Here is a 20086-nt window from a genome sequence, read left to right as displayed (position 1 = left end):
CCCTCATGGTGCTACAGTTCCATTTATCTTCATCCTAGGTGACGTATTGCGATACAGGGCCGTGATTTTGGCTATAAAAGGGTCCCCTAGACCCCTACCCCAAGCTTTTTAAGAGAATCATATATGGCATGCCAGGAGACTCTATGGAATGCTTTCTCAGCATCCAATGAGAGTATCTAATTACAAATTTTTAACTGCATCTAGCCCAGGAAATACTTTGTGCCTAGTAGCAGGGTCTGCTAGTGTCACGCTGTCTCTGTATACTGGAGGTAGGGGGCCTAAGCTGACCCTAAGCCGGGGCCCTGACTAGTCCCTCAACCTGGAGGTACTGTTAAAGGTACAGAGGTCCAGGCCGCCAGCGTAACCCCTACCTCCTGAGGATCCCTGCACCTAAGTAATCTAGTCCTGAGAAGGACCCCGATCACAACAAAAGGGGACAAGTAATAATATGCCCACACACAGTACTTAGACGAACGAGACAGTACAAGGGAAAAACCAAAACCACCTTGCATACAACAACTACACAACTACAACAGAGGGAACACCAACGGGAAAGGAGATAAATGATAAAGCGAGGAAGGGAAAAAACACTCCAAATACACTTATCTCAGAAACTCCAAACACCACGATCCGCTCTGTTAGTCTGAATGAAATGCTTTCACCGACACTTCCCAAACAGACCAGCAGGCATTTGAAGGAGTCTCACTACAGCAGTATTGATTGCAGCTGGGCGAGGCTGGACCTCGTCTAGCACAGAGAGAGAGAGAATTAACTCCCTCACTGCCGAAAAACACAAAGCACCAACAAGTCAGCTGCGAGAAGTCAGGCTGTGTACTCGTGACGATCTTCGTGGCGACACACCCGTGACAGTACCCCCCCCTTCTACGAGGGGCCTCCGGACCCTCAGGGCCAGGTTTATCCGGGTGAGTCGTGTGGAAGGCCCGAACTAATCGGTCTGCGTTAATATCCGACGCAGGAACCCACATCCTCTCCACAGGACCATACCCTTTCCAATGAACCAGGTACTGAAGGGACCGGCGATTAAAGCGTGAATCGATGACCCTCGATACCTGGAACTCCAAGTTACCATTGACCACCACTGGAGGGGGAGGTAAAGGTGACGGTACCACCGGCGCCACATACCTCTTAAGCAACGATCTGTGGAACACGTTGTGAATTTTAAACGTAGGGGGGAGGTCAAGACGGAATGCCACCGGATTAATAATAGAACTGATTCTGTACGGCCCGATGAACCTGGGACCCAGTTTCCAGGAGGGAACCTTAAGTTTAATATTCCTGGTAGACAACCATACCCGATCGTTCACACTTAGGTCCGGACCAGACACTCTCCTCCTATCAGCCATACGTTTGTATCGGTTCCCCATAGTATTCAGATTCTTCAGCACCCCTCTCCATACTGAAGCGAGTGATGAGGAAAATCGTTCCTCCTCAGGAACCCCCGAAGAGCCCCCCCTACTGAAAGTACAAAACTGGGGGTGAAAACCATATGCCCCAAAAAACGGGGACTTACCAGTGGACTCGCTCCGCCTATTATTAAGAGCAAACTCTGCCAGAGGTAAGAAAGAAGCCCAGTCCTCCTGGTTCTCTGACACAAAACACCGGAGATATGTCTCCAAGCTCTGGTTCATACGTTCCGTCTGACCATTGGTCTGAGGATGAAAAGCCGATGAGAATGACAAATGCATCCCCCGCCGTGCACAAAACGCCTTCCAGAACTTGGACACAAACTGAGACCCCCGATCAGACACCACCTCGGAGGGTACCCCGTGAAGCCTCACAATCTCCCCAATGAACACCTGCGCAAGAGTTTTAGCATTAGGGAGAGCCGGAAGAGCGATAAAATGTGCCATCTTGCTGAACCTGTCCACTACAACGAGTATGACCGTTTTACCCGAAGACGGAGGGAGGTCCGTAATAAAGTCCATAGACAGATGAGTCCAAGGACGCTCCGGGATCTTCAAAGGTAAGAGGGCCCCAGACGGACGGGTATGTGAGGTCTTAGAGCGTGCACAAACCCCACAGGACGCGACAAAAGTTACCACCTCCTTATGTAAGTTAGGCCACCAAAACCGACGCGAGAGGAGATCCACAGTTGCTTTACTCCCCGGGTGTCCTGCAAAAACTGAGTTATGGTGTGCCTTGATCACCTTTTGTCGCAACTGATCTGGAACAAACAGTCTCCCCGGAGGTCCAACAGGGGCGTCCCCCTGAGCCTCCAATACCTCCTCCTCCAGCTCAGAGCATACTGCCGAAACCACCACCCCCTCCTGAAGGATAGGAATCGGGTCGTCCGTATTCCCGGCCCCAGGGAAACTACGAGATAAGGCATCCGCCTTTACATTTTTTGACCCAGGACGATATGTAACGACAAAATTAAACCTGGTAAAAAACAATGACCACCTAGCTTGTCTGGGATTCAGACGTTTCGCGGACTCCAGATATAGCAGGTTCTTGTGATCGGTGATGACGGTGACCGGATGGACTGCCCCCTCCAAAAAATGGCGCCACTCCTCAAAAGCTACCTTAATGGCCAAGAGTTCTCTATTGCCGACATCGTAATTCCTCTCAGCGGACGACAATTTTTTAGAGAAAAAGGCGCACGGATGCCACTTACCAGGGGACGAACCCTGTGACAATACTGCTCCCACCCCTACCTCGGAAGCGTCTACCTCTACAATGAATGGCTGTGACGCATCAGGTTGAATGAGTATGGGTGCCGAGGCAAAACATTTTTTCAAGGAGGAGAATGCTTGACAAGCCTTGTCAGACCACCTAGAAAAATACGTCCCCTTTTTAGTCATGTCTGTGAGAGGCTTAACCATGGACGAGAAATTACGAATGAACTTCCGGTAATAATTAGCAAACCCCAGGAAACGTTGTAGTGCCTTAAGATTCTCTGGCCGATCCCACTCAAGAACTGCCCGCACTTTCCCAGGGTCCATACGAAAACCGGACGCTGAAACCAGGAAGCCTAAAAACTGGAGTTCCTGTATGGCGAACACACACTTTTCCCATTTGGCATACAGTTTATTATCCCGCAAGATCTGTAACACCTGCCTAACGTGCTCCTGATGAGACACCAGATCCGGCGAGTAAATTAAGATATCATCCAGATATATGACAACAAACTGTCCCACCAGGCGGCGAAAAATGTCATTAACAAAGTGTTGGAACACCGCCGGGGCATTAGTCAGACCGAATGGCATGACAAGGTTCTCATAATGCCCCTCCGGAGTGTTAAACGCTGTCTTCCACTCATCCCCCTCCTTCATCCTAATCAGATTGTACACCCCCCTGAGATCCAACTTAGAGAACCATTTGGCGCCCACGATCTGATTAAAGAGATCGGGAATAAGTGGGAGCGGATACGGATCTCGGACCGTAATCCGATTAAGTTCACGGAAATCCAGGCAAGGGCGTAGGCCTCCATCTTTCTTCTTAACAAAGAAGAACCCCGCAGCCACCGGTGAAGATGAAGGTCTAATATGCCCCTTAGCCAGACTTTCTGAAATATAATCCTTCATGGCCTGCCTCTCAGGACCAGAAAGGTTATACAACCTAGCTTTAGGTAACTTGGCCTCAGGGAGCAGTTTTACAGAACAGTCATACTCGCGATGAGGAGGTAGTTCCTGACACCCTTTCTCCGAGAATACATCCTCAAAGTCCGCCAGAAATGGAGGTAAGACCCAAGGAGTAACCGCACCGATGACCGTGTTCATGCAGTTTTTATTACAGAATTTACTCCATTGGCTTATCTCTCTGGTTTGCCAATTAATAACCGGGTTATGCTTAGCTAACCAAGGAAGGCCCAACACTATAGGAGTGGGAAGACCCTCCAACACGTAGCAAGACAACAGTTCTTTATGTATCGCCCCCACTTGAAGTTTTACGTCATGCACAGCTTGCAAAAAACTTCCCTGACCGAGAGGCCTGGCATCGATCGAGAATATGGGGATGGGTTTAGCCAACTCACTCAATCGCATACCTTGAACCCGGGCAAACCGAGCATCAACCAGATTAGCCCCGGCCCCACTATCCAGAAGAACAGATATCCTCTCAGTTCTCGTACCCACCACCACCTCCGCCGGTACGAGAAACTGAGACGAACCTAGGGACGAAATACATACCAGATTGCCGTCCACCACACAACCTGGGATCAACAGTTTTCCGACGACTCTTCACTCTGCAAGGGACGGGATGGACACCCCCCAATAAAATGTCCCTTTCTCCCGCAGAAGAAACACCTTCCTGTCTTATGGCGCACCACCGGTTCCCTCCCCCGAAATGATGTCCCTCCTAATTGCATAGGCTCCTCTGGACTGACCAGGGGAACCACCATATGAGGGGACCTTGTAGGAGGTGGAGTCATCACAGGGGGTAGAGTTATCCCGCACCTCTCCCGAAGCCGTCTGTCAACGCGAATAGCAAGGGCCATAGCGGCTTCCAGTGACGCGGGAGAGTCATACTGTGCCAACACATCCTGTAATTTGTCGGATAAACCATGACAAAACTGGCTCCTAAGAGCCGGGTCATTCCACTGGGTGTCCGTGGCCCACCTACGGAACTCCGAACAGAATTCCTCCGCCGGACGATCTCCCTGCTGGATCCTACGTAACTTAGACTCAGCAAGGGAGATCCGATCTGGGTCATCATATACGAGTCCCAGAGCAGCGAAAAACCTATCCACTGACTGGAGAGCCGAGGAGCCCGGGGGAAGAGAGAACGCCCAAGATTGTGGGTCCCCTTGTAGGAGCGAATCAGCCATTAAAACACCACTCCAGCATTTTTTTTTATATTTTACCGCTGGAGTGGTGTCACTAATCTAATTTCCCTGCCCCTAGTATTATACATACCAGCCACCGTCTTCATCTGTACTCAGCGCCACTCCACTCATCTTCTGCCACTCCTGCCGGTTTGCTCCAGTGTTTGTATGCCGATCCGGAAGTCACTCTCTTTGACTTACATTGAGAGCTGTTACCATTACCACTGACTTCCGGTCAGTGAGAAGTTGCAAGAACTGCTGAAGGGAGCGGCTGCTGAGTATATTACTAGGCCCAGGGAACTTACATTAGTGGCACCACTCCAACACTGAAATAAGAAAAAGCTGGAGTGCTGTTTGAAACATGGAAGCAAAAAGGTCCAATTCTCACAGATGTAAATAATTAAATGGATGTGTGGATGTAGCCTTAAACTGAGCTATAACACATTTATCAGTACTATATTTTTTGTATATCGTAGTTGATTATTATAGTATTATTATAGTAACTCACTGTAAAATATGGTAAAATGGAAGGATTAATGTGATCTTAAAAATCTGAAAATATAGTAGTCCATTCAATGTTCCCTTGAATTGTAATATTTTACCTCGATTTTGATCGACATATGACATAACAGCCTAGGTCCCACAATGCATTGCACTGAATGGATAGGTCATCAATAGGAGTTTGGTGGTGATCCCATATCCGGCACCACACCTTTCAGCTAAAAAGTCCTCCAGTAGCAACAGAAACTAGGAGGAACCCAGCAGCCCTCTACATTGCTTTGTGTCCACTGCCTAGTGCTCTGGTTGATCTCCCATTTTAGTGAATGTCAGCTGCCACTAAGTTTTCTGCCTGCACATCGCTTGGTTCCTGCTTCTGCCGAAGCTGATAGTAGCCGATCATGGGGTGTGCTGGATGTCAAACCCCGACAAATTACTTATTGATGACCTAAGTCCTGGACAGTCTTTGTATCTTCTAAATGAGTAAAAGGAAATAAAATATCAAAGTATTGCTACAGATTGACTAATAGGATGGAAGTTATTTTGTGTTTGTGGCTTAAATTGTTTTTCATTTGCAGATGATGGCAAAAACATGTTTGACATATTTGGTAAATCAATTGAATAACATGGAACATTCATTTCATCACATACTCCTGATGGAAATTAGGAACATTACAAGCATCTTTAATGATATTCTAGGCATTCAAGGCAGAGACATGTACAGAATGAGTAATAGCCTGACTGCAATGGCAAAGATTCTAAATGAATACCTAAATCATGAAAGTCTCCCAACTTGTAGGTAAGACCTCATTTCTTTATTATATATTACATGAAATGGCATAATTCTAGGGGAAATGTTTTGGATCAGCAGATTAAATGCTCTTAAAGTCATGCTTACATTGTATTATAGCTATATAATTTATTTCTGAATATTTTAAAAATACTGTTCATATAGATTAGAAACGATTGTTGCCCACATTGTTGCACATATATTTAAAGGGGATATTTTGACAAAAGCCATTCATTTTGTATCCAAATCTGATTGTAAGGGATTGGGGACATACATACAGCATTCTGGTATGCTGTAAAAGAGGGCCTACAGATGCTGGGCATACTTTATTACTGGGGACAGGTTCCCTTTAATTCATCTGTAATTTTTGTTGTAATTCAACACCACCAAAATTATGTGCTCTGTAACATGGGTGAGGATACAAGAGTGTCATTGGCAAAAATTCTATTGAACTTATTGCTTATTGTTATTGATAAATCAATATTTAAGATATTATTTGAAATAAGAAGGAAGCAAAACAAAAAGATATGTAATATGAATTCAAAATGGATGACCTTTCAATTGTACATTTATTATTTTTCAGTATTTAGACTGAGTAGGGGAGGATGCTCTCCAATTACTCCATAGAGAACGAATTGAGCAGTGGCGAGCATACGTAGCATACATAGCATACTCTTATATGAATAGGCATTTCAGAGTCCTATTTTAGGGATCAGGATCTGACTGCAAGTTATCACCCAGGTCTTGAATAAGTGATAAACTACAATGAATTAAGTTAAAAATAACTACTGCATCTGCAAATGTAACTGCTAAACAAGTGTCGTACTTTTTATTTTTAGAATTGTAACATATATAATTGAAAAAGTGTCTTCACCATCACAAAAAAAAATAAAAATCAGCTGATAGTGTTGTCTAATGGTATGGAGGATAGAAATGATGAGATAATGTCTGTTTTTTATTACAATATTTGCTTAAAGGGAACTTGTTATGAGGATGTCATATCTTAAACTAATGATACATATGTACAGGCTCTTTGAGGATATTTGAATCCAATTCTTAGCAATGCAGCGTTGAAGTCTTATACAATTGAGCTACAAGTGCTTTAGGGTGGGACAATTCACTTGCATCTCTCCTGCCTTCTCTTAATACTCCCCATCTGCCACCAGTCTCCTCTGTCAGACTGACTTTTATTTTAGAGATCTGCCTCCCCAAGATCTTGTGAGAGATCTCGATCAAAGGGGGCAGATTACTGAAACAAGAGTGACCTGTCAATCTGACACAGGAGGCAGGTAATGGGCAGGGATTAGTAGGGGTTGGCATGAGAGCTGCCAGTGCATTGTCCCACCAGAAAACACTTGCGGATCATTTGCATAAGATTTTAATTCATGATTGCTCAGAAACTCCAAACCAAATTTCTCAAATCAAGGTATGGATTTAATTAGTCTTAAAGCACATGTATATACAGTTAGGTCCATATATATTTGGACAGAGACAACATTTTTCTAATATTGATTCTAGACATTACCACAATGAATTTTAAACAAAACAATTCAGATGCAGTTGAAGTTCAGACTTTCAGCTTTCATTTGAGGGTATCCACATTAAAACTGGATGAAGGGTTTAGGAGTTTCAGCTCCTTAGCATGTGCCACCCTGTTTTTAAAGGGACCAAAAGTAATTGGACAATTGACTCCAAGGCTATTTAATGGACATGTGTGGGCAATCCCTTCGTTATGTCATTCTCAATTAAGCAGATAAAAGGCCTGGAGTTGATTTGAGGTGTGGTGCTTGCATTTGGAAGGTTTTGCTGTGAACTAAACATGCGGTCAAAGGACCTCTCCATGCAGGTGAAACAAGTCATCCTTAAGCTGAAAAAAAACAGAAAAAACCCATCCGAGAAATTGCTACAGTATTAGGAGTGGCAAAATCTACAGTTTGGTACATCCTGAGAAAGAAAGAAAGCACTGGTGAACTCATCAATGCAAAAAGACCTGGGCGCCCACGGAAGACAACAGTGGTGTATGATCGCAGAATAATCTCCATGGTGAAGAGAAAACCCTTCGCAACAGCCAACCAAGTGAACAACACTCTTCAGGAGATAGGCGTATCAATATCCAAATCTACCATAAAGAGAAGACTGCATGAAAGTAAATACAGAGGGTTCACTGCACGGTGCAAGCCACTCATAAGCATCAAGAATAAAAAGGCTAGACTGGACTTTGCTAAAAAACATCTAAAAAAGCCAGCACAGTTCTGGAAGAACATTCTTTGGACAAATGAAACCAAGATCAACATCTACCAGAATGATGGAAAGAGAAAAGTATGGCGAAGACGTGGTACAGCTCATGATGCAAAGCATACCACATCATCTGTAAAACACGGCAGAGGCAGTGTGATGGCTTGGGCATGCATGGCTGCCAGTGGGACTGGGTCACTAGTGTTTATTGGTGATGTGACACAGGACAGAAGCAGCCGAATGAATTCTGATGTATGCAGAGCCATACTGTGTGCTCAGATCCAGCCAAATGCAGCCAAACTGATTGGTCGTCGTTTCATACTACAGATGGACAATGACCCAAAACATAAAGCCAAAGCAACCCAGGAGTTTATTAAAGCAAAGAAGTGGGATATTCTTGAATGGCCAAGTCAGGCACCTGATCTCAACCCAATTGAGCATGCATTTCACTTGTTAAAGACTAAACTTCAGACAGAAAGGCCCACAAACAAACAGTAGCTGAAAACCACTGCAGTGAAGGCCTGGCAGAGCATCAAAAAGGAGGAAACACAGCGTCTGGTGATGTCCATGAGTTCAAGACTTCAGGCAGTCATTGCTAACAAAGGGTTTTCAACCAAGTACTAGAAATGAACATTTTATTTACAATTATTTAATCTGTCCAATTACTTTTGGTCCCTTTAAAAACAGGGTGGCACATGTTAAAGAGCTGAAACTCCTAAACCCTTCATCCAATTTTAATGTGGATACCCTCAAATGAAAGCTGAAAGTCTGAACTTCAACTGCATCTGAATTGTTTTGTTTAAAATTCATTGTTGTAATGTCTAGAACCAAAATTATAAAAATGTTGTCTCTGTCCAAATATATATCGACCTAACTGTACATGTCAACAGTTTGACATATAAAAATCCCATTAGAGATTCCTTTAAAAGCACCACTTCAGCATTTTTTCTCTATTGCAGCGCTAGATTGGTGCCACTAATCTAAGTTCCTTGACCTTAGTCTCATACGAACCAGCTGCCGTCTTTATCTTTTATCATTGCCGCTCCGGTCAGTCTTCTGCAGGTTGTGAGGCTCTCATTGACTTGCATTGAAAGCTTGTGACCATTACCTGTGGCTTCCGATCAGTCAGAATTTGCGGTCATGAGATGGCATTGCAGACCGGAGTGACATCAGGAAGAGCAGAAGACAGCGACTTGTAAGTATAATACTAGAGGTAGGGAACTTAAATTAGTAGCACCACTCCAGCGCTGAAATAAAAAAACAAAACAGAGCCTTGCAACATTTTTCGATATACAGAATTTTGGATTTCATATCTCACCACAATTTAATCCATCCTGTCAGGGTAGCAAAAACGAAGATGATTTTGCAGTCTAACACTTGACCTAATTCAATACACTAGTGAATGATTTGTGATTTTCTCTCTGATGACCAGTAATATAAATGCAACTCTGACTGTACATATATTCATTTTGAATATTTCTTAATGTTTGACAGTCTGTTTCTTATTAGCTATATTATTTTTGCTGATGGTTCTCTTGCACATTTGTTTGTTGACTTTGTTCTTAGTTAAATTTTGCCTCATGAATAGAGATGAGCGTTGTTCTACTCGAACTGTTCGCCAATCTCAAATTCGAGCTGTTTTGGGCGGTGTTCGAGCCGTTCGGCGAACACGAACAATTTGAGAAAAATTCGGCTGTTCGAGGTTATGTTCGATAACTGTTCGTGCACCAAAATCATAACTGGATTTTTTCTCAGTAATGATGAAAATTAATGTTAATACGCAGTTTGAGTGTACAGCGGGGTGGGGGGAGGGGCAGGGGATGGATCTCTGCAGGAACAATGAAGATCTCCATTTTTTTTTCTCTTTCCCGCATTTACAGTGGGGAGGTGCAATCTGTCAGCCTATCAGCAGCGCACACACGGAGCGAAGTGCTTTTTTTCACACAAGCAAGGGCATGTGTCATTGGCAGTGTATGTCACATGTCCTTGCCCTATAAGACCAAGCCATTTTCCCCGTCGCCACCATTTTCTCACTGCTGCAGCTGCGTGTTAGACGGCACCGCTGTTGCTGTGTGCGCTATACCTTGTTAATTTCAAGCCAATTTTCGCACAAATCTACAGATTGCTTGGGAGTAGGGAATAGTTGTGATTGCAGTCCTTTTAAGGACTAGGTTACAGCATTTCCTACGACTTTTATCAGGCAGGTCTGTGCTCTTAAATAGATAGATTGTGGGAGTAAAGACTAATTGTAATTGGAGTCCTTTTCAGGACTAGGTTACATCAGTTCCTATCAGTTTTTGCCAGGCAGGTCTGTGCCAGTGCTGTGCAAGTTTTTTTCACAGCATTTGGCTGAATCTAGCAAAGCTAATCCTTTTTGGCCTATTGCAGAGTGTGTTAGTCAGTGGAGTAGCCTATCTGTGTTGCAAGATATACCACCTGTGTATAGAATACCAATTTTTTTACTGCACCTAGTGAAGTAAAATCTTTTGGGCATAGCATCATTCTATTAGTCCATCTATACTGACCTCCATCAGGTTGCAAATTGAATATAATTTTTTTCTGCATCTAGCTCTGAAAAAATATTGGGCTTCTAGCTGTGTGTGGGACTTGTTCTATTAATCCATCTATACAGACCTCCATCAGGTTGCAAACTGAATATATTTTTTTCTGCATCTACCTCTGAAAAAATATTGGGCTTCTAGCTGTGTGTGGGACTTGTTCTATTAATCCATCTATACTGACCTCCATCAGGTTGCAAACTGAATATATTTTTTTCTGCATCTACCTCTGAAAAAATATTGGGCTTCTAGCTGTGTGTGGGACTTGTTCTATTAATCCATCTATACAGACCTCCATCAGGTTGCAAACTGAATATATTTTTTTCTGCATCTACCTCTGAAAAAATATTGGGCTTCTAGCTGTGTGTGGGACTTGTTGTATTAGTCCATCTATACTGACCTCCATCAGGTTGCAAACTGAATATATTTTTTTCTGCATCTACCTCTGAAAAAATATTGGGCTTCTAGCTGTGTGTGGGACTTGTTCTATTAATCCATCTATACAGACCTCCATCAGGTTGCAAACTGAATATATTTTTTTCTGCATCTACCTCTGAAAAAATATTGGGCTTCTAGCTGTGTGTGGGACTTGTTCTATTAATCCATCTATACAGACCTCCATCAGGTTGCAAACTGAATATATTTTTTTCTGCATCTACCTCTGAAAAAATATTGGGCTTCTAGCTGTGTGTGGGACTTGTTCTATTAGTCCATCTATACTGACCTCCATCAGGTTGCAAATTGAATATAATATTTTTCTGCATCTAGCTCTGAAAAAATGTTTGGCCTTCTAGCAGTGTGTGGGACTTGTTCTATTAGTCCATCTATACTGACCTCCATCAGGTTGCAAACTGAATATAATTTTTTTCTGCATCTACCTCTGAAAAAATATTTGGGCTTCTAGCTGTGTGTGGGACTTGTTCTATTAGTCCATCTATACTGACCTCCATAAGGTTGCAAACTGAATATAATTTTTTTCTGCATCTACCTCTGAAAAAATATTTGGCCTTCTAGCTGTGTGTGGGACTTGTTCTATTAGTCCATCTATACTGACCTCCATCAGGTTGCAAATTGAATATAATATTTTTCTGCATCTAGCTCTGAAAAAATGTTTGGCCTTCTAGCAGTGTGTGGGACTTGTTCTATTAGTCCATCTATACTGACCTCCATCAGGTTGCAAACTGAATATATTTTTTCTGCATCTACCTCTGAAAAAATATTGGGCTTCTAGCTGTGTGTGGGACTTGTTCTATTAATCCATCTATACAGACCTCCATCAGGTTGCAAACTGAATATATTTTTTTCTGCATCTACCTCTGAAAAAATATTGGGCTTCTAGCTGTGTGTGGGACTTGTTCTATTAATCCATCTATACAGACCTCCATCAGGTTGCAAACTGAATATATTTTTTTCTGCATCTACCTCTGAAAAAATATTGGGCTTCTAGCTTTGTGTGGGACTTGTTCTATTAATCCATCTATACAGACCTCCATCAGGTTGCAAACTGAATATAATTTTTTTCTGCATCTACCTCTGAAAAAATATTTGGGCTTCTAGCTGTGTGTGGGACTTGTTCTATTAGTCCATCTATACTGACCTCCATAAGGTTGCAAACTGAATATAATTTTTTTCTGCATCTAGCACTGAAAAAATATTTGGCCTTCTAGCAGTGTGTGGGACTTGTTCTATTAGTCATCTATACTGACCTCCATCAGGTTGCAAATTCAAAATAATTTTTTGTCTGCATCTACCTCTGAAAAAATATTTGGCCTTCTAGCAGTGTGTGGGACTTGTTCTATTAGTCCATCTATACTGACCTCCATCAGGTTGCAAACTGAATATAATTTTTTTCTGCATCTAACTCTGAAAAAATATTTGGCCTTCTAGCAGTGTGTGGGTCTCATTGTATTAGGCCATCTATACCAAGCTCCACCAGCTTTTCAATTAATAATAATTTTTCGCTGCATCTAGCCCTGAAAATAATTTTTCTTCCCAATAGTGGTAGCAATAGAAATATGGGGCGCGCTCCTGGCTTACAAAAATATACGCTTCATAACAAAAAACACCAGCTTAGCGCACTGCATTAATAAGATGGCATCATCGTCTCTCCCAGTGCTAGGCCTACTACCCAGGCTAGCATTCCTGTGCCTAAAACACAATGTATGGGTCCGCGCTAGCCTCTATGCTGAGGGGTCTAAAGCTGCTGCTAACGCTTTTTAACAATTCAATTGGCAGATTTTCACAGAGCTCTTCCACAATGCCCACCCATCGGGACAACAGTTGCCCACCTTCCCTATGGGATCTAGTGGCGAATAGTTGATGCCATTAATCAGAGCGTCAGTTGCCCCGTCGACGTGGCAAGCATACGGTAAGGCATGGGAAGAGTGGACACGACTAGTAGCAGGCAGACGGTTTGACCAATGTGAACAAGCCAGATCACAAGTCACCATAGAATTTCTCCACCAGCTAATGATGAGGGGCATATCAGGGGCGTCAGCGCAGCGGTGTCTGACTGGAGTAGCAGTTCACTTCCAACTACTGAATTGGGGAGATGTGACAAAGATTCATCATCAGACAATCCATAAAAGGGTGGAAAAGGGGTCAGCCAAGTCAGGAGTGTAGACGTCCCGTCCCGTGTCACTAAAACTGATTTCTCACATCATATCCCTAACACCATTAACATGACACTCACAATTTGAAGCAACACTACTGTCTACTGCATTTGTGATCGCCTTCTTCGGGGCGCTATGCATAAGCGAATTAGTCCCTCAATCCAAAATTAGCACCAGTGGAGGCTTATTACACCAGGACGTAGTCATAGGCAATAATGCAATACGTCTACGCATACACAAATCGAAAATGGTTCCAGCGGCCAGGGGCACTTGGGTACTTCTACAACCCACAAACGGTACACTGAGTCGGGTAACAATAGTAAAACCATATCTAACCATCAGATCACAAAGTAATTTGTTCCTATCACACATTGATGGGACGCCATTATCAAGATACCAGTTCCAAGCTATATTTAATAAATGCATAACATCGGCAGGGAACCACCCCAAAGATTACGGGACACACTCATTCCGCATAGTCGCGGCCACAGAAGCAGCAAGAGCAGGACTGTCAGAAACGGAAGTTCAGAGGATAGAGAGATGGTGATCCACGTGTTTGGCAAGATACATAAGACTGGACTTGTTATCCTAACGTGGTTTGTTTCTTTTACAGGTGACGCTAAGCCAACAGTGTGGGTGATAGGCCACTCGTATATATATTGGGCAGATTAAAGGGCGAAAGTCCGCCCAGGCGGGAGGAAATTAGAGTTTCATAACACATATTTCAACTGGAGAGGTATTAGAGGCCTGCTATGGCCACAGGTACTAATGGAGGTAATCAAGGTAGGGAGAGAGGCAAGATGTCTGGTCATCTTAGTTATACAGGCCGGGGGAAACAACCTAGGTCATCACAAGAGCGCATAACTAATGGCAATAATGAAACTAGACACTGAGCGCTTCAGAGAATTTTTCACAAAACTAGCTATAGTATGGTCAGAGATTGTGCCGATAGCGGTATGGCAAGGTGCGCGAGACATCACGGCCATCGAACGGACAAGGCGGGTAATAAATATTCGGATGGCAAAATTTAGAAGAGACAGAGGCGGTGTAGTGGTACGACACCGACAACTGGAAGGAGATAAAGCAGGCCTCATACGGCCCGACGGTGTTCACTTAATGGATATTGGACTGGACATATTCCTGTCAGGACTCCAGGACGGAGTGGAACAAGCGTTAAGAGTGATGGGTGGGGGTCAGAGTCCTGCATACGAGTACGCAGGATCCTCCGTGGCCTGGAAATAGAAAGGACATGTTGGAGAGTTACACTTGTTGGCCAAGTTGCCGGAGTGGAGACCCAGGGCATGCTGCAACAAGCTGAATTATTTTAGAAATAAAATGTCTTTCTAATGGAATGAGTATAAAGAGTTAATAAAGCTGTGACCGATCCTCACCCATCCAGTTGTAAGAGTTACATTATTGTATTGTCAAGGAAAGGGGGGCGGTAGGGGGTCTGAGCGTCTGGGTTTGGTTGGGGGTCCCCACAGTCTGCCTAGGCTAGATGCATTTAAAAATTCTTATTAGATACACAGGCGGTGCAGCTTGCTTCGCAGCTGGGCTACTACGCCCAAAGTATTGCCTAGGCTAGATGCAGTTAAAAATTCTACGCTGACTAGCAGACACTGAAGATTTGGAGCAGACCTCTGAGTAAACAGCTCTTCAGACTCAATCATCTGTGTTACCCCAAGCCATAGTGTATGTAGTTTCTTACAGTTAAAAGGGGGGGGGGGAGCGACCCAACCCACCTGGAATTGACGATGCCAACGTCACGTAAGACACAGTAAGGGGACTCCAAAAAGAATATCCATTTTTTCCCAAAATTGTGGCACAGACACCACTTAACCCTAGAACGCATACCTGGGGCCTCGCAGTCCCGCCCTGTTAATTGTTTTCTATTTTCTGCAAGATTACTTTAGTTAGAATTTTGAAACTCTAGGTATTCTTCATGTATATAGTTGTTTGTCATTTGAGTTTGAGTTATTCAATGTTATTTGCACACGGGCCTAAAAGGCCCCAGGTATATGAAAGTGTAGATTTTTATGGTCATGCGTTCTAGAGTTAAGTGGCATCAATTGCCCCACAGTTGCTTAAAACGGTTGGTGAGGTGATATTACCAAATCCTGAAGCTTTTAGCCTCCCAAGGATAACACAGGATTAGAAAAGTCCTTGCGAATCCATGATTTGTTCATCTTTATGAACGTGAGTCTGTCTACATTCTCAGTGGACAGCCGCGTGCGCTTATCTGTCAGCACATCATCAGCAGCGCTGAACACACGTTCAGAGAGAACACTGGCTGCAGGGCATGACAAGATCTCCAAGGCGTGAGTGGCGAGCTCCGGCCATTTTTCCAGATTGGAATACCAAAATGAGCAAGGGTCCAGTGACACAGTCATGGCTTCGATGTTCACTTGGAGATACTCCTGCACTATCCTCTCTAGGCATTGACTATGTGTCAGACTTCTTGTCTCCTGTGGCCTTGCAAAGGATGGTCTAAAAAAGTGGTGAAATGATTTCACAAAATTGCTGTTACCAGCAGATACTGTGTTACTGTTACGGTTTGAGTGATGAAGACTCGACAGTCCCGCGGTTGGCAAGTTAGAACTGTGAGATTCACTTCGTGCACCACTGGTGTTTTGTGGAAAAGCACATGTAAGATTCTGCAACAGCGTCTGCAGATACTCCTGCATGCGTCAATCCCTTTTTATGGCAGGAATTATTTCGGCAAATTTACTTTTGTACCGGGGATCTAAGAGTGTGGCAACCCAGTAGTCGAGATTACTTCGAATTCTGCAATCTGAGGGTCATGTTGCAGGTAGTGCAGCAAGAAGGCACTCATGTGTCTTGCGCATCCAGGAGGACCAAGTCCTTGTTGTGTTGGTAGCGAGGTAAGAATCATGCTTCTTTCCTCTGCCCTCTCCCCTCAACCTCGCACAACAGAAATGTGATCAAGGTCTCCCTCATCTGATGAGTCTTCCATGCCCATCGCCAGTTCATCCTCCACTTCTTCCTCGGCTCCTGCACCTTCCTCAACAGTTTGGCTGCTACCATGCGCCCTGTTTAATCCCTCTCCCCCACCCTCCCATGCCTGCCTCCTTGGTGCTGCCAACCGTCTGGACCTTGGAGATGTTATCCCTTCCGCATACGACTCCTCCTCTACTTCCTCCACCTCCTCTTGTCCGACCACCTGACTCTGAATTCTGTTTAATGTGTGCTCCAGCATGTAAATCACCGGAATAGTTATGCTGATAATGGCATCGTCGTCAGCACTAAACATCTTCGTCGCCATTTCAAAACTGTGCAGAAAGATGTGTGGCGCCCCTGAGGGTGCAGTCACCACAGAGTTACTGCATCTCATCCAGAGGTGTGGTATCTCACCCTCAGGTAAGGAAGGCGTATGGCTCGGGACCCTAACACCTGCATCCAACACATACCCGCAGTGGGGTTAGGGCGAGATTGCTCCTAAGGGAGAGCACAGTCCCAGGTCCCTAGCTGGTGGGAGGATCCTATGTAGTGGGTGCTTAGGGGAGCAGCTTAGGGGAGCACATGACAGGGAGAGTATAAATAGGAAGCCATCTTAGAAAGAGCAAGCCAGTCAGAGGAGGAAAAGTGACAGGAGCAGAGGCTCGGCATGAGCTCTGCTCCGGAGGCGGGCCTAGCCTGGGAGGCCCAGGACTGAAGGAGAGAAGAGAGGAGTGGGAGCAGGAAGGCTCCAGGAACCGAAGGGACCCTAGGGCTACGGGCCGTGCAGAAGGCCACCTGTACTCCCGCTGCTACCAGGAGGTAGAGGGGTCAGGCCAGATAAGGGGAACCGGTCCCTCAACTAGAGGAGAAACAGCAAGGCTCAACTAGAAACCGGAGGCTGCAGCATTTCATGTACTGCAGGCAAAAGTCCACACCAGTCTCACTAAGAAGGTAGCCACATAGGACCCAGGGGACGGAACACAAGTCGCCCGCCAAGGCCCGAGGATACCGGATAGAAGTGTCACTGGGTGTGAGGTGCAGGGAGAAGGCCAGAGAAAGGACACACAGAAGGGGGTCCTGCTAAGTACTCCGGAGCTATCTGGGGGTGGACTGAGCCCCTCACTGAGTATGCACAGCACGACGGGTGAGATAGCTCTGGTACCTGTAATCTGGACTGCAACAACTGTGAGTAAAGATCTTGGGACTGCATCACACGGACTCTGTGTTCATTACTGACTCCCTGCACTGCAACCACCATCATCCACCCACACTGCCCTGAAGCTACACTCTTCCTGTGGTGAGTAATAATACCATTGCAGCAAAACCACCAGCTTCAGAGGACTGTTCCGCAGCGGCGGCCACTTTGGCCGCACTCCACAGGTGGCGTAGTTGGACATTATAAAATCCATATATACAAATTACCGTTGGATTGACCGCCCTGGGTCACGGACCGGGTCACCGCCACAGTGACTACAACCCCCAGCGTCTACCGGCCCGGCTCCGGGTACCCCATGGCCCAGGGGGCGCGTCAACTTCATAGGTCCCTGATCTGAGACCACTCCTGCTGTGTGATTTGCCCCACCTCTGGATCTCGTTGGCCCAGGCTATACGTCAGAAACTATTGCACCAGGGCTTGTCGGTGCTGCCACAGTCGCTGCAACATGTGCAGAGTTGAATTCCACCGTGTCGGCACATCGCATTTCAGCCGGTGAACTGGCAGGCCCAACGACTTCTGTAGAGATGTAAGTCGTTGAGCTGCGGGATGCGAACGGCGGAAGTGAGCACACAGCGACCGTGCCCTCTGCAGAAGGCCATCTAGTCCGGGATAGTGGGCTAAAAATTTATGGACAACCAGGTTCAACACGTGAGCCATACAAGGCACGTGTGTAACATTGCCCCGGCGAAGGGCCGCACCCAGGTTTGCAGCATTGTCGCACACGGCCTTCCCTGGTTGCAGGTCCAGTGGAGACAACCATTCATGAAACTGGGTCTCCAGAGCTGACCACAAGTCCTCAGCTGTGTGACTCACATTTCCCAGACATTTCAAAGTAAACACTGATGCCGTTGAGCCCTGCTGCCAGCATAGTAAGGAGGTGCGCAGTTAGAAAGCAGGTGGCATTACCAGACAGGTTTTGGGTGCAGGTGGAGGACCGAGAGGAGGTTGAGGAGGCAGAAGCAGTGGAGGAACTTCTAGATAAAGAGGATTGACGTACAACTCGCGGGGACGGCAAGACTTGGACAGCAGCCCCTTGTCCTGCTGTCACCATAGTTACCCAGTGCCCTGTCAGCGACATGTAACGCCCCTGTCCATGCCTACTCGTCCAAGTGTCTGTGGTGAAATGCACCCTGTCACACACAGAGTTTCTCAAAGAAGCGGTGATGTTGTGTGCGACATGCTGGTGGAGCGCAGGCACACCTTTCTTTGAGAAGTAGTGCCGACTGGGCATCTGGTACTGGGGCACTGCGACGGACATAAGGTCTCAAAAATCCACTGTGTCCTCCAGGCGGAAAGGCAGCATTTCTGTAGCCAACAGCTTGCAGATGGTGAAATTCAACCTCTTAGCTTACTCATGGCTAGGAGGAAATGGTCTTTTACTTGTCCACATCTAAGGGACCGAGGGCTGGCTGTTGTGCTTTGACGGGGTTGAGTAGGGTGTCCCTGGCAAACTGCCGGTCTGTGAGGAAAATGCAGGCGGACATGTTAGGTTGCCTTGATCCAAAGGTGGTGCGCTCGATGTCAGAGAGCTCTCAACACCAGCAGGTGTTTCCACTTCCCAATGAACTGACGACCTGCCAATCACACTGGCTGTTGCAGGTAAAGAGGTGGCAGGTCTGCGTCCAAAAACATGTGTGACTGCTGTCCCCCCAGTCACAGAGGATGAAGAGGCCGCGGATGCACAAGATGGGGCAGACGGTGGTTGGCCCAGCCTGCTAGGCCGCATTGTAGCACAGTGAGCTTCCCACTGCAACTTATGCTTCATATCCATGTGACGGTACATGCATGAAGTACTCAAACTATGGATTTTTTGGCCTCTACTTAGCTTTTGGTGACAAATATTACAGATAACTAGAGATGAGCGTTGTTCTACTCGAACTGTTCGCCAATCTCAAATTCGAGCTGTTTTGGGCGGTGTTCCAGCCGGTCGGCGAACACGAACAATTTGAGAAAAATTCGGCTGTTCGAGGTTATGTTCGATAACTGTTCGTGCACCAAAATCATAACTGGATTTTTTCTCAGTAATGATGAAAATTAATGTTAATACGCAGTTTGAGTGTACAGCGGGGCGGGGGGAGGGGCAGGGGATGGATCTCTGCAGGAACAATGAAGATCTCCATTTTTTTTTCTCTTTCCCGCATTTGCAGTGGGGAGGTGCAATCTGTCAGCCTATCAGCAGCGCACACACGGAGCGAAGTGCTTTTTTTCACACAAGCAAGGGCATGTGTGATTGGCAGTGTATGTCACATGTCCTTGCCCTATAAGACCAAGCCATTTTCCCCGTCGCCACCATTTTCTCACTGCTGCAGCTGCGTGTTAGACGGCACCGCTGTTGCTGTGTGCGCTATACCTTGTTAATTTCAAGCCAATTTTCGAACAAATATACAGATAGCTTGGGAGTAGGGAATAGCTGTGATTGCAGTCCTTTTAAGGACT

General features: G+C 45.5%; 1 protein-coding gene across 3 annotated transcripts in view; it reads left to right on the top strand.

Moving 5' to 3' along the window:
- Window positions 1-20086, top strand: part of VEPH1 (ventricular zone expressed PH domain containing 1) — a 688962-nt gene that overhangs the window by 185595 nt on the left and 483281 nt on the right. For all 3 annotated transcript variants that reach the window (XM_073674780.1, XM_073674781.1, XM_073674782.1), the window contains exon 7: window positions 5860-6080. In XM_073674780.1, coding sequence (XP_073530881.1) covers window positions 5860-6080 — 221 coding nt within the window. The remainder of the gene's footprint in view (window positions 1-5859; window positions 6081-20086) is intronic.

Source organism: Phyllobates terribilis, unplaced genomic scaffold, assembly GCF_046119375.1.
Source record: "Phyllobates terribilis strain yellow unplaced genomic scaffold, ASM4611937v1 Scaffold_3__8_contigs__length_932513732, whole genome shotgun sequence".
Taxonomy (NCBI): domain Eukaryota; kingdom Metazoa; phylum Chordata; class Amphibia; order Anura; family Dendrobatidae; genus Phyllobates; species Phyllobates terribilis.
The sequence above is the reverse complement of the archived record's forward strand: the minus strand, read 5'-3'. Positions and strand labels throughout refer to the sequence as shown.